Source organism: Pterocles gutturalis, unplaced genomic scaffold (genome assembly GCF_000699245.1).
Source record: "Pterocles gutturalis isolate BGI_N339 unplaced genomic scaffold, ASM69924v1 scaffold42305, whole genome shotgun sequence".
NCBI lineage: Eukaryota > Metazoa > Chordata > Aves > Pterocliformes > Pteroclidae > Pterocles > Pterocles gutturalis.
Window position 1 is genome coordinate 6,377 of NW_010142427.1, and position 14,826 is coordinate 21,202.

General features: G+C 35.8%; 1 protein-coding gene across 3 annotated transcripts in view; it reads left to right on the forward strand.

The window, feature by feature from the left end:
- Positions 1–2,967: 2,967 nt before the first annotated feature.
- Positions 2,968–14,826, forward strand: part of LRRFIP2 (leucine rich repeat (in FLII) interacting protein 2) — a 44,960-nt gene continuing 33,101 nt past the window's right edge. The window contains exons 1-3 of one of the 3 annotated variants that reach the window (XM_010084352.1): positions 2,979–3,068; positions 11,859–11,945; positions 13,445–13,495. In XM_010084352.1, coding sequence (XP_010082654.1) covers positions 2,979–3,068; positions 11,859–11,945; positions 13,445–13,495 — 228 coding nt within the window. Of the gene's footprint in view, positions 3,069–11,858; positions 11,946–13,444; positions 13,496–14,826 lie in introns of all 3 variants that reach the window. The other 2 variants (XM_010084354.1, XM_010084353.1) reach the window with 2 other exon arrangements.

Consider the following 14,826-nt stretch of genomic DNA (forward strand, 5'->3'; position numbering starts at 1 on the left):
CCTTTCTTTGCATTTGTTGTTATCCAGACCTTTTTGCCAAGGGCGGGCCTTGCAAGCATCACCCCTCCACCCCTCCCTACCCCCCTCCTCCCGTCCCCTGCATCACCAAGCAATGGCCCAGCATTTTTTGTAGTCTTTCTTTTGTTCTTAGTGTTCTTACAGTAGCCTTTCTCTTGGCCTTTGCTATTTTTGACTTCAGCTGAGCTTTCGCTTTCTTAACTCCTCCTTGTATGCAAAGGCAACATCACTGTATATCTTCCAGGTAATCTGTCCCTGCCTCCTTTTTTGGGTTTGGGCTCAGTTGGGAGTTCTGTGCGCATCCTAGGTGAGAACCATGGCAGTTAGCTGATGGGGATGCCGTGCTCACCTTCCTCCACAGTGCCTTTGGCACGATGATGCTGCAGCAAGACTGAAGTGGAGTACTTTATGCTCATTTAAAGAATCAAGGTCTATTTTCGTTAAATTCATTACTCTCAGTGTATACATTAGTACTTGCTGTCAAGTCTGAACATAGCTATACTAAAAATAGCTGTAAACCTGTTACATTCCATTCCCTAAATCAGTCTGCCAGCAAAGATAATATCTCTGAATTCATAAACCAAAGTTAGTTGCCTGTTAGAAGTGTTATGTTGTTTAAAAGATGTCCACAAATGCAGTTCAGGTCTGTGGTATGTGCAGTAATTCAGCAGTTTTCACTTATGTGGTAAATATTTAGTTAAGAAATACAACTCTAAACATAAAAATTAAAAGAATTTCATTTCATGCTTAGTGACCTTTTTCAGTAGGTAGCTTTGAGTTCTGTTGCTTACATGAGCTAATTTATTGTAATAACAATTTATTGATTTATTTTCTTCTTTTTTTTGGCTAATATGTGACTGTGAAAACCTTGTGTACTAGGGGAGTGTTATTTTACATTTTGATGCAACTTCTACTTTGGGCCTTGTCTTTTTTTTTTAATTTCAAGTCAGCCAGTAAGAATTACTGAAAAGCGAAACAGGGTTTTGGAGACGTTTCTTCTGAATGTGGGCAGCAACCTGTAGGTCTGAGCTTGAACATTTACCACTGAGATTTCCATACTCTTTCTACATGTGTATATGTTCATTTGAGTACAAAACACAAGTTTGTTTGTTTGTATTTTAACACTAAAGAGACACTTATGGAACAGATTAACAGTGGCAGTACTTGTGCCAGATCTTTTCCCAGAGCCTCCCTTCACCCTGAGTTTTAGCTCAGCTACTTCCAAGACCTATCCCATCTTCTGATAAGAATGATACTGGAATCTTGCATTTCTTCCTGAAAGTGTGCTGCTATCTAACACCAGAATTAAAGCCAAAACAAACAACAACAAAAATCATGTTGTGGGGGAGTAACAAATAAATTGAACCATGAGCTGCAGGCAGATGCTAAAAGCACTCCTTGGCAGGTGAGTCCTGTCTGTTGGTCCAAACACTCTGCCCTGCAAAATGAATGAGCAGCCTGGGGAGGAATGGATGGAATCCAGGGGGGTACTTATGCCCGGTCTTCCCCATCAGGAGTGTGTTCATTACTAGACAATAGAATGGCATCTTCTCTGGCCCCTTGAAATACTGTGGATTTATTCTTCTACTACTCATCTGCAAGCTCTCCTTGAAGGATTTTACACAATGCACCTGTTGTATCAAGTATGTTTAGTTTTGGTCTTAGAATAGCAACTGTAAATGAGTAAGATTGTTGCATAATTGTTGTATATGTCCTATGGAGGAGCTTTTAAGAAAGGGGCATCTGGTTTCACATCTTTGCTGTCTTTTCTCTCATTAGCAAATAGAATATTTCCCTCCTCCAAGCACGTAAATTAATAGTAAAATACCTGCAGAATAAAAGACTTCCTGCTTGCATGGAAAAGAGAGGCATAAAGCTTTGGAGGGGGAAAAGAAGTGTAGAAGTTGAAATACAAGTAAAGATAGCTGTGATGCTACTTGATGTCTTTGAGTGCCGGAAAGTAGCCCAGTAAGTTTTGGCTTTGTCATTGCTGTATAAAAATAACAAAGTAAAAATGTGCTTGCATAAAAACAAAAAAACTAACAAAAAACACCAAACCCTACTTGTCACACTGGTCTGACATTTGGAAGGACCTGGATGTCTGGAAGTATAATTTCTTTTGGATATTTGGAAAAACAAATTTAGATTATTGTTTTGAGTACGGTTTTGTTGTTTGTGGCTGTATGTGCTACCCTTTGGTTTAGTGGAAATTTTTATATTCTTAAAATTGATAACAAAGGTGTCTGCAGGAAAACTAAGAGGGCATTTTGTATATTATTCTGGTTGTATGATGTTAGCATGTTTCTTTCTTCATTTCCCAAATTAAGAATCTTGTTAGGCAAAATAATGTTTTAGAACATGTCTTTATTTCCATTATAATAGAAAACTGCAGTTCTCATGCAATTGCAGCTGAATGAGAACAGCTGCATTAAAATGTAAATAAGCTTCCTCTACCTGCTGGAATGCTTTTGTAAAGTTTCTGTCTGCTGAATATATCTTTTCTGTTTTAGAGAGAGTGTAAGTTTAGTTCTTGAACCCATTGCTGCATATAGGTTTTCTTCAAGTCCATGAAGTTAAGCAGACACTTATTTTTAGGAGTTGTGAAAAGTGACAGGGTATGTAAGTATCTTCATTGAGCTAGGTGCAGTTCACAGTTGTGTGTAACCTCGAAGCTGTGGATTCTGTTCAGTAGAAAGTCTTTGCTGTATGTGCACCTTGTAGGAGGCAGTGGTGTTCTATAAAGCTGCCACAAGATTTTATGATAAAGACTTTCTGGAAATACAGCTGTTGGAGAAAGTTGTGCCAATGGCGCATCGTTTTTTGAGTGTTATATAGCTAAAGAATTGGAAAATTTATTATGTTTTGGGATGTGGGCTGTTTGTTCATTTTTAATTCCAGATCTGAAAACTGAGCTTTTTCCTGTCTGTGTTTTTTTGTAAATACAGAACCAGAGAATAAAAATGGGAACTCCTGGATCAGGACGGAAGAGAACTCCAGTGAAAGACAGGTTTTCTGCGGAAGATGAAGCTCTGAGTAACATTGCCAGAGAGGTTTGTTAATTTCAAGTTGTCATAAATTCAGAGATAGGGACGGAAGCAATCTCACTATCCACAAGAAGTTAAATTTTTAAGCTGTGCATTAAAAAGTGGAATTAGCCAAAAATATGACAATCAATACAAATGAGTATTTTCAATCAAATAATCACATTTACTGAAATGTTGTCACAATGATATGTAATTGTATGATTAATGTAACTTCACAGGATCGCACCTAAACTTAGCAGATATTTCTACAGATAGTTATGCTCTAAATAATTGTTAGCTGAAAAATAAATGAGATCCAGTTGCTATTTCAGGTCTAAACCTAAAAAAAATGCGCATTTATCCCCTTGCAGTGTGTAGTATTCTTAGGATGATAAGGATAGTGTATTAGTGTTGAATGAATAATAATAATTATGAAAAAGTATTTGTCATGTATTCTGTTTCAAATGTGAGAAGTCACATTTCTGTCAAAATAAGCCTGATAAGTACACTATACCAGGACTTTCTTAACAGAGTCCCCCCCTGAAAGATAGAGAGCTGGAGGTAACCAGCCAAAAATGCAACTAACAAGAAGTTGATACAAAGGGGAATTTTGTCCCACCGGATATAGGAAGGAGGCAGCTGGAATTTAGTCTTACAGATGTCTGTTTGGACTTGAGTTTTTCTGGGAGGAAGTGCTGTGACTTGGAAACAAAAGCCAAAGTAGTGTTTGTATACAAGTGGATACAGAAGCTTTGAGCTACCCTATCTACAAAGCTGCTCACCCTAGTTGACATGAGTGCAAAATGCAGATTCTAATTGGCCTTGTAATGTAAACTGTTGTCTTTGTGTGTGTATAGTATATATACATACATGCACGTGTATGTATGTGTGTATAGGTGATAGGTCTTTGAAAACAGGTTCTGTATGCATTTTCAGATTGTAGTCATCATAGACTGTAGGCCAAGGAAATGCTCTGACAGAAAAAAAAATAATTTTCATTTAGTTGGCAATTTTCCAGAAAGCTGTATTCACACTAAATGTAATGGAAGTTCTCGCCCTGGCAGATATGTTCTGTGTGGGGCTCTGGGTCATGTACAGTCTCACTCATCAAGTTCCATCTCCTGTTTTTGGGGAAGACAGTTAAGAAAGGAGAGGGAATCTGGCTTTACATTTCTTTCAAGTGTTCTCTCCATGCTTCCAGTACAGTAACATCAGTTTGCAACTTAGCCTAGAAAAAAAAGTCTCAATAACGAGGTGTAATAAGCATTATCTTATTTAAAATTACTGTGGGGCTTTGTTCTCTTACAACAGTAACCCCCTCAGTTAAAATTTGAGCATGAGCATAAACTAAACAAAAATGAAGGGTTTTTTCCTTCTCAATACTAAGTTAAACTAGTACTAGGTCTCACAGCCAGAGGTGTTATTTCACAGAGATAACTGAGTTGAATATGCCTATTCCAGGCATTAACGTATATTAAGTCTTCCCTCCTCTCTCAAAAATGAACTGATAAACAACTTGTTGAAAAGGTTGTAAAACTTATTCTGATATTAATCTAAATCTGCTGAAGATAACGAAATTTTTTTAATGCTGATCAGCATGCCATTTAAGGGGTAGGCATTTTGTAGTGTCTGTAATTGTTTTATGTCTATTAATAATCCTTAAAACCTATTTGAATTGTTCTGAATGTTCCTTCTGATTTTCATATTAGAGTTATTTTTTCCCTTTCTAATATTCTGGCGTTTTTTTCTGTATATTTTGGGGGTTACCTTTCATGTCTTGTTAGGGGGGAAAATCAACATATTTTAAAATAAAATTGTTTGTTACCTTTACATTTGTTGGGGGGCTATGTATAGTGCCATTTCTTCCTTTGTGTTGCCATATCCAGGTTTCACATTAAGAGTCTTAATTCAAAATTGTTATCCAATTTTAAAATAGTGTGAAAAGTTGTATGTCATCATGAATATTTTATTATCACAATATGTACTGCTGTCAGGTTGTTAATCCCTTGGTCTGTGTAGGAAAAGCTGGCCCTTAGATCCTGTGTCAGAGAGCAGCTGTTGTCACTGAATTGACAGCTGTAATTCATAGTAGTAGCCAATTTATTCTAAAGAAAACTTTTAAAGGAACAGAATGCGTTTCTTAGGATGTATCAGCAAAGGCCAGTTAACAAAACCAAGTTTTGTCTTTAAATAACATCTGATTTTACTGTGGCATATGTATGCCTTATCACTGGAGGCTGAGGAGAAGTTTTCAGTAACCATGCTGACACAGGGCATGAATATATCGAGTAGATGTACTTGACCATTCCAAGGCCATTATCTCAGCAACATGGCTTGCTTATCTTTTTATTGTCAAAGGGTGTTTTGTTCCTCAACTTCCTCTTCTGAAATTACCTTTTTAGCAGATGTTACTTATAATAGTTGAATTGAGCCCTATAATCCAGAAGTCAGATGTCTTGTGAGGAAAACATTCCTAAAAGTTGCTCTAGGTAGCAAGCGATGGTAAACAGAATATGCTGAAACAAAAGGCTGGCACCCAGGATGATCTGCATGGAAAAACTGCATAGAAGTGCTCTGGGATTTGGAGCGGACACCAAACAGCACTGGGAATTATCAGAGTTTGTAATAGTAGCACAGGCTTCTAGTGTAGTGTATGGAGTTTTAGGGTGTTTTCCTCCAAAAATTCAGATTTCAGAAAGCACTGGTCTTACGCTTTTTCACCATTCAGATTTGACAAAATTGGGATTTCCTTGTTCTGTGGGATGTGTCAAAAAAAATAAATCTTCCTTCTGGTACAACAAATGTCTGCTTTCTAGGAAATGTTGTGTAAATAACTCTTTGGTGGTATACAGTTATTTTTCTGCACTGTCTGAATCTGATGTGTCATCTTATATGAAAATATTTAATGGAAGACAAGGGCACTATCATGGGATCCAAGCGGCTTGGTCAAACTACTTCCTCCTTGTGAGATTTCTTTCATTTTCTCCATCTTTTCTCTGCATCAGAAAACTTCTTCTCTGTTGATTATGTCTCCTCCCCTTCACTTGTAGCCCTAGCACTGTTGTGTACAGAGTTCTTTTGTATCTTTCCTTGCTGCGGGAGTTGGCATTGAGACATGTTTTGCATGTTGTAACAGATCCTGAAGCTGTTACCTTTCTCAGATTGACAAAGAACATAAGCCACCTGGTGTGGAAGCACAGAAAGAGAAAGGACTCAAAACAGCTGATATGTCTGGGTTTAGTACTCTCTATAGAGCAGCAGACGTACATGCCTAGCCTTTAGACTCTGGAAATCTCAAGATCTGTTTTTCCTGTCGTTTTGTTGTGGAGATTCTCTGCTTGTAAAGCTGTTTTGTGGACAGAGTATTTTCAGCTGACATCTACATCACTGACTACTGCACTTGTCTTTGTAATTTATGAACAAATTGTTGCATTCATTTTACATTTTCAGCCGTAATCTGTCATCACAAGCCATCTCTTATGATTATATGAGAACCCAAACTCCAAGACCAGCCTTACATGCAAGAGCAGAGGTTTCAGTTGCTTCTGTGTTCTTACACGGACTTCAGTTCAAGCTCAGATACAATGAACATCATGCCAGAAAGTGAGATGAGTCTGACTTTTGTCATCTCACCAGCCTCAACCTGATAGGTGGCAGTTTGAAGGGACAATCAAGATTTATGTTTATATCCTTTCTTGCCATGTTTGCGTCAGCAACCCTTCCATTCTTCAGGGCTGAATAACTCTAGACGACAAAGAACTAGAGCTTGTGGACAACAGTTGCATCACTGTTTGTTTCCTCCTCCTAGCATCTTTTTTGTATTTTTCAGGAACTCTTCTCATGACTGTTTTCATTGTATAGCAGGAGCCTGGAAACTCTTAAGCAGGTGTTTGCTTATGGGAGAGAATAAAGATTAATGTGGATTTAAAATTCACTCTGTAGTTGCCCAAACTTTGGTTAGAGTGCAGTTCTTACTTTGGTAAAAATGTCATGTTACTTAATTGCTAGGGTAGTCATGTTGAGTCTGTTCAAAGTTCAGTACGTGTTTCTCTCTGAGTATACCTTCATATTTTTTTAAGAAAAAAAAAAAAAAACCCAAAGAACCCCACCTCATACAGAGATTGCCTGTGCAGATGCTAGGTGATTTTTGAATTTGTTTTAATAAGAGATGTCTTAAATATTTTTAAATCAGCTATTTCTACTTTAGTATTAATTCAAAATTTTGTTTGCTGTTGTTTTTAATAGTGGTTAAGGATATTTTATAGGAGTTAAGGTATTCTGTGAGAGACTTCCTAATCTATATATGCGTCTGTATAATAAATAGAAAAATAATAAGATAAATCAAAAATAAAGAATCCTAAATCTTTAACTCATTTAAACCTTAATATTTTGTTGATTTGTAGGCAACTGTAAAAAGAGTAGGTATATCAGAAATAAGTGGGAGGAAGATATTTTGGAGGAGGCATGAGAAATACATTTGGCATATGAGTGATGGTGTTGGTCCATGAGGCAGTAAGGATAAAAGGAGAGTGAAAAGCATGGAAATAAGAATACAGAAGAAATGAGCAACGTTAAAGAGAAATATTGCATGTTCATTTAATAAGAAATGATGAAACAAAGTTCATGTTGCAGTGTGTGGTAGTGCATTAAGAAGTATGTGAACATATTTAAAATGTTCACCCTTACGCTTTACCTCGGCCAGGGGGCCACTGCCCTCTGGTGGAAGAAGGGCACCTTCCTTGCTGGGCCTCCTGCGCTGGAAACCGCAGGATTTTGTAAACACTGCATATCCCTTGATGGAGAGACAAATGAGTTAGACATATTGTAGCCCACAGTGACAAAATAATTGTAATTTTTCAATGAAAAGTGTTTGTGTTTTTTCAGAGGTTAATAACATAATTTAGTGTAACCGATATTTTATCCTTATAAAGTTTTTATCATGAATCTGAGCTAATTAATGAATCACCTTCCCTACAGTATGGAAATTAAAACCAAAATACTATTGCTTTCTAGTGAATTCTTTCTTGCAAGCAAGGGGAAGGAGAAAGATGCCTGTCTTAATGCCTCTCCTTGCTCAACAGCAGGGGAAGCTTCTACCATATCAATTCTGTATACTAGCGTGCTTCTTATTTTGGTGAAGAATTTGATCATTGCTGTGAAGAGACTAAGGAAAAACATGTCAGAAAGGAGAGACTCTAGACTCAATCTTTACAAAAAGCATTAAAATTAAAATCTGGTCTTTTTCCCTTTCTCCTTTCTTTCTTGCCAAAAATATCTTGGATTTAACTGAAGAACTAAATGTTGTCCTTGGAAGTTGAGATAAAATGGTTTCAAATTTTGTGGCAGAATATGTATTTTTCAAAAAAAAAAAAAGATAAAATGGAATAAACAAAGATGATTTTCTAAATTACTGTAAGTAGTTACTAGTAATTGGGTTTTAGGTGAAACTGACCATGTCACCTGTAACGGAAGGAAAACATTCTCTTGCTACCCCTATGTTTACTAAACACACGCAATAAAATAACTTAAAGTGAGTAGGGCTTTAAGGTGCTTGAAAACAGCCACAGTTGCCATATTCTTCTAGAAGGAAATGCTGTTTATGCAGGTGCAAGGAAACATTACTTTTATTTTTGCATGTAATGCTTTTTTTGCTACCTGTTTTGAAATTAAGAATTCCAGAACTCATCAGTGAACAGATGGCTTTGTTTTGTTACTCAGACCAGAGCTAATACCCAAAGAAATGCAGATATGGCGCTTGGTTTAAAATCACCTATTTGTCCTTAGGGTAGAAGGTAAAAGATAAGGAGTGGTATGAACACACTCATACAAAGAAAATTACATGTTTAGTTATTAATTGATATTTTATTAATGAATCTTTTTTCCTTATCCAAACAAAGTCTTTATGGCATCATTGTGGTGTTTTTTTTTCTACCCAATCTTTTTGCTACAAAGATCTTCTCTGTATTCCTCTATTTCCTTTCTTGATCACTTCTCTGAATAAATTACACGTAATATTGTTGTATCTATATGTAATGTCTCCTATTTGCTCTCCAGAATATATAACCAAGTGATTTCTTTCCATTTTAGCCACTAGCATAAGTGTGCTGGTATGGCTCTGACAGGTTTGGATACCTCATCTCTTATTTGCAACTGAAGTGTTTAAGAAACTTCAGCTATCCCATTTCTCTTTAACAGTTGGAAGTCCCCTTCAGAAACTTTTAAAGTGTCAGATTTGCTAGATCTTGGACAGTCCACAGTTTAATTTTACCTTCAGGAAAATAGGAATTTGGTTGCTTATTCTTTAGCAAGCTGTACTTCAATTAGATGATATTGTAATATATCTTTATCTTAACTAATAAATTTTATTTATGTGTGTCTGGTCTAAAGACTGTATAGAAAATAATGACTGATGAAACTGAAATAAAGACTGTAGTGGCCAGTCTGTAGTTCTCTAAGATTGTAATTGCTTTCTACAACTGGCATGAAACAAACCTGTGCTGACTCCCAGTCTCCTATGAGCAACAAACAGTGATATATTTAGAATGGTCTTCCGTTCAAATACTGATTGAATTATTTGGTATGAAGGCCTTTCAGATGGTAGTGGTTTGAGTCTTGCTCTTAAGTTTTGGTGAAGGAAGCCTGAGAACTGTGCTTGCATTTAACTTGCCAACTTCTTTGTCTTTTTGAAATTGTGTACTTTTTAGAGAAATCTAGTTGCTCAGGTGAATAATTAATGTAATACCAAACCATTTTTTGCTAAAAATTTTCTCGAAAAAGACACAATTTTTTTCTTCAATTTAATTCACCAATTTTATGACGAATGTTTGTAAAATTCTATAGTTTGTTAACGGTTTAGTAAATTGAAGAAATGGAGTTTCCCCTCTACTGTAGGAGTGTGAAAGTTAGGTCTCTGTCTGTAGGACCAGGAGAGAATGGTGAAATGTAAATTGATTTTTAGTGTGAATCAGGGAACAAATGAACTTTCTACCTTTAACAATAAAGCCTTGCCAGAGTCTAAAGGCTAGGTGCGTGTGTTTGCTGCTCTATAGAGAGAACTAAACCCAGATATATCAGCTGTTTGAGTCCTTTCTCTTTCTGTGCTGCATGCGTGTCTGTGTGAAAGTTTATACAGGACAAAGCTATGATTACAGACAGTTACAAAGTAGGGCTGCAAGTGAGAAAAGACTTCCTGTTGCATGGGAATTCCCTTGCTTTCATTGTATGCTGTGATCAGGTAGGAAGAAGAGCAGCTTTATGCTGCTCTGAAAAAGGATTACATCGTGGCAGTCAAGAGTGCTGACACAGGCTTGGAATCATTTAATCTGAGTATGCAAAATATAGAGAAACAGCCTTGATGAGAGTCATTTGAAGTAAAGATGAACTATTTTAAGTAATAAAGCTATAATCTGTTTGTCTTCTTTCTTGTCGTTATTTGAAAGATACTTCTGTACCTGTAGTTTGATCATACTTTCAAGTTAAACTCTGAGTTAGATATTCCTTCCCTTCTCCTGAACACAGTAAAAGGTGTAGTTATTTGCATTTTTAATTAATTTTGTGGGTTTCTAATGTTTTACATAAACGTACATTAAAAAAACCCCTGTCCTTAACTGAAGGCAAAATCCTATTGAATTTTACATTTTAAAAGTTCTATAAAATTAAATGTTTTGGATGTTAGGAGTTCTGAATCTATGGCTGCTGGTGTTTCTCATAAGTTTTTAATGCTAGACTGACAACTGGAATTTTGGGTGGAAAATGTGTTTTCAGTGCTTTAATATTTCAAGCATTTAAGAAAAAATTCTTATCAATTCATTATTCGAACATAGAAAATTTGAGCTTGTCTTTTCCTCAACTTCTAGCTCTATGTCAAAAATTATTGGCTCATGTAATTGACTGTGATTAAATTTGAAGTAGCATTTAGAGTCTGAAAGACAATGTGTTTCTTTTTTGGTTGTGTCTGGGTAGAAAGGGGGAAAAAATATATAGTTGTATCTGCCAATAACCAGGTTTCACAAGCAATGGACAAGATGTAACAGCTTTTTGCCACTGAAAAGGAGGAGAGTCTCACTACTTGTTTGTCCTGCCCATTCCTTTTGCTGGGTCTGGTGTTCATAAGATACTTGCCAATTCATTTCACTAACACAGCAGAAAACTACTTTTTTTTTTGTTGTCGATTTTCTGCTATGGTAGCTAGTTAAATTGGCTTACAGCAGATTCTGAGGGGTGGGACTGTGTCTGAGAAAGGTGTTGGGAGTGTAAGGGCTTGAATGGAAAGGTAGGGAAGTCCCCGTTTGGTGATGGTGGATGATTTAGTTCCTGAAGAAATGTAACCTTACACTTTTTTTCTTACATTTTGTCCAGTAATTGATTTGATTTTATGATTGCTCTTAGAAGTAATTCCACCTCTAATTGATGTTTGCTTATTGAAATCGTTCCAAAAGAGAAATCTTTGTTTTGATTCTTTCCTTTTTGTTTTAATGTCTTTGTGGCCGAACATTCTGCAGCTGCATATGTGCCTGTTTAAATAGTATGCATAGGCAAAGACCTGTCAAAGTCCACAAGACATGAGTTTTTAGGTTTAGTGATGATAGTATTTCTAAACTCAGTTCTTTTATCAACATGTAACTTTTTTACTAGTAACAATATCTGTAAAGACCTAGGTATATATCCTTTCCAGAATTTAATTGTGAGAGCTCTGCTTCCTTGGCTATCTATATATTCTGATGTTAGAATTTTAATCTGTTTTAGTGAAAAATTGAATACTCAAACCGTTGTACAAAAAAATGTCTTTAACTTTCAGTATTTTCAATTTGCTTGTAGGCAGAAGCCAGGCTTGCAGCCAAACGGGCAGCTCGAGCAGAAGCGAGAGATATACGTATGAGAGAGCTGGAGCGACAGCAAAAAGAGGTAGTGTAATCATCAAGAATTACTGCACACCTTTGCTAAAATTCCTAATGTATTTTATTTCTGTACTTGCATCAGATTTTGTCTTTCAGTGTAATTCAGCTGTGTGCCAGTATTTTCCGCATCAGACAACTGTTAGCTTCTCTCTCTCCCCCCGTACCTTCCTCTTTCCCCTTAGGTTATATATGTAAAAGGGTAACTTGCTTTGTATTTACCTGTGGATAGCACCTCACAAAATATGAGTCTGAACATTAATTTTTAACTTCTTAATAGTACGCTCATAATGTGGAAAAAATTCTCCTATACAAAATAGGGTATTAGCACTGTTGATTTCAAATTAAAAATAAAACACTTTTAATGTGATTTTAAATTCTAGTGTTACAGGTGAAATCAGATGCTTGGATGTTTTACCTTTAACAAATGCAGAAAATTCAGTGCTAGCAATCAAAATGGGACAAAGATTGATCTAAATATTTATCTTTAGATGTTTAAAGGGCTGAGGCTTTCTTATTACTGGTTATTTGATTTTTAAATGAGCAGAAGAGAGAATGTAATGGCACTGTCCAGAATTAAGGCTTGCATAAATAATTTTGCATTGAGAGGAACAGTTTTCAGCTTCTAAAGTAAAATTCAGTATTGTCTGTATTTGAATCACTAGATTCATGGCTGAGTCAGCTGGTAAATTTTGTCCTTTTATAAGAACAATTACTTAACATGTGCTACAGTCACTTTGCTTTTGTTGTTGTGCAAAAGGTCCAAGTAAATATGGATAACTGGCAGCACAGCATAAATAATAAACATGACCGTACACAAAATGTTCACTACCTAATGCCTAGGATAAAAAATGATGAAAAAGTAGAGGGAATTATTTTGCTCTATGTTTAATATATTTATAATATATTCAGTAACTATATAATTTGGATATGTGACTCTGGGTATAATCCATGTGGTAAGAAATTGACTGAAAACTGCATATCCAAAGTGTTCACAGTAAATACCTATTGTTAGGGTCTTTATCCCAATTCTATTAGTTTTTTAAAAAATCCTATTTACACATACGCTTTTGTGTTGCTCCACACATTTCTCCTAAAAAATGAAGTTTGCATTTCTTGATCAAAAAAACCTGAGGAGAACTAGATTTTCAGCAGTTTGTTTTTTCATTATTATTGCAGTTGATTCAGGTTGTGACATAGCATGCAAAAGATTGATAATTTATTATTTATCATGATAACATTCAAATCCATGTAAACGCTGATATTTGGGGTGGGTGCTGTGATAATAACAAGTACAATTTACAAAACATGGTTTTGCCACAATTTTACATGGTTCTTGTGATTCCATAATTTCAGTTTTCTAATGGTGGTGGGTGTCTGATATAATACTGAAGATTGCATGGAAATTAACTTATATTTTTCCAATTTTTTAATTTAGGAATCTGGTTTTGTGTGGTGATTAATCAATATTGTAAATGGTTTGTTTGTGTTTGTTTTTACATTCTGTAGTTTTCTCAGCATTCATATGATAGAAAATGGGCTCATATCCAGAAATGGATGGTAGGATAAAGCCACCTGTTTTGCATGTTTTTGCCACTCAGAAGACTAACATAGGATTTGGAAGAAGTAATTTACTAATGGTTTGCTGTGTGTCATTTTGAAGTGTCATGTTACTGGAAACAGTTACATATGAACTATAGGTAGATGTGGATATGCAAGGCACTTTGTGGTAGTAAAAGACGAACTATGAAATTAGATGCTTTTCCACCAACCACTGGTTTAAGGTTGTGAGACTATTTAAAATGAAATTACATTAGTTTCAATCTAGGTAAACATATTTTCAATAGTAAATGTTTTTATTTCAGTTAATTTCTGGGGTTTGGAGGGTTTACTTTTTTTCTTAGCAGATTTGCATTTATTTGTATCCTCTTTGAGTAATGTGGCAAATGCTAGTTTCTTGACTGGTTCTGAGTTCAGTTCTATGACTTAGAAAAGTAATTGTAAAAGATTTAAAAAAAAAAACCCCACACGCAGAAAACGAAAAAGAAAAAACTCCCCATGCATCACTTGAATCCTCTTACTTCTTTCCCCTTGCTTTCAATGAATAATGGTAAAATATTGGACTGTTCAGTTGTTTAGATTAAATCCACTAAGTAGGAAGGAGTAGAGATAGTTACAATCTGAGAAAGCTGCTGTTTATTCTAATTTAGTGCAGTCTCTCTTTAGAGAATTCTTTTCACAAACTTCATGTGCCTCTTAAAAGGCACATGAGAGATCAGAGTTTCTTTTTATGTTTTTAGGGAAGAGTTCATTATGTGACTGTTGTGAACCAAGAAGATTTAAGTAATACATGCCTAACCGTAATTTCAAATAGTTCAAACTACCATGACAGTTAATGAACACTTCTGTTGAGAAATCCTACAACTGTCATGAGAATCTTATTTGCAAAAGTTGCGCTGATTTGATGTTGTCTCTTTGCCTAGCTGATGTTTGTGTTTATTAGTTCTCATGTCACTTAAAGAACAACATAGCTTTGTTATCTCTTGGTGGAATGCACATATGAATGCTTTTTTTTATTGGAGACCAAGGGTTTCCGAATCATGGAACCCATTGTATTTGGGAGCAATCTCACTTGAAAATTAATGCCACCTTCTTTTTGCGCTCACAAGAGGCACATCTGGTACAGGAGGTTTTTGAAGAGATGTGCACTCTTTTCTTGGATCGGGAGACCTAACCTCTGTCTTATATAAAGCACATACTTCAGAGTTAAATTCTTAGAAATCAAGCTCGTTAGCTGCCAGCAGGAGCTATCTGTTTGCAGTCTATACTGTAGTAATTACTTTATCCTTTGACCTGAATATGTCGAACACTTAACACTGACTTTGTTTTCT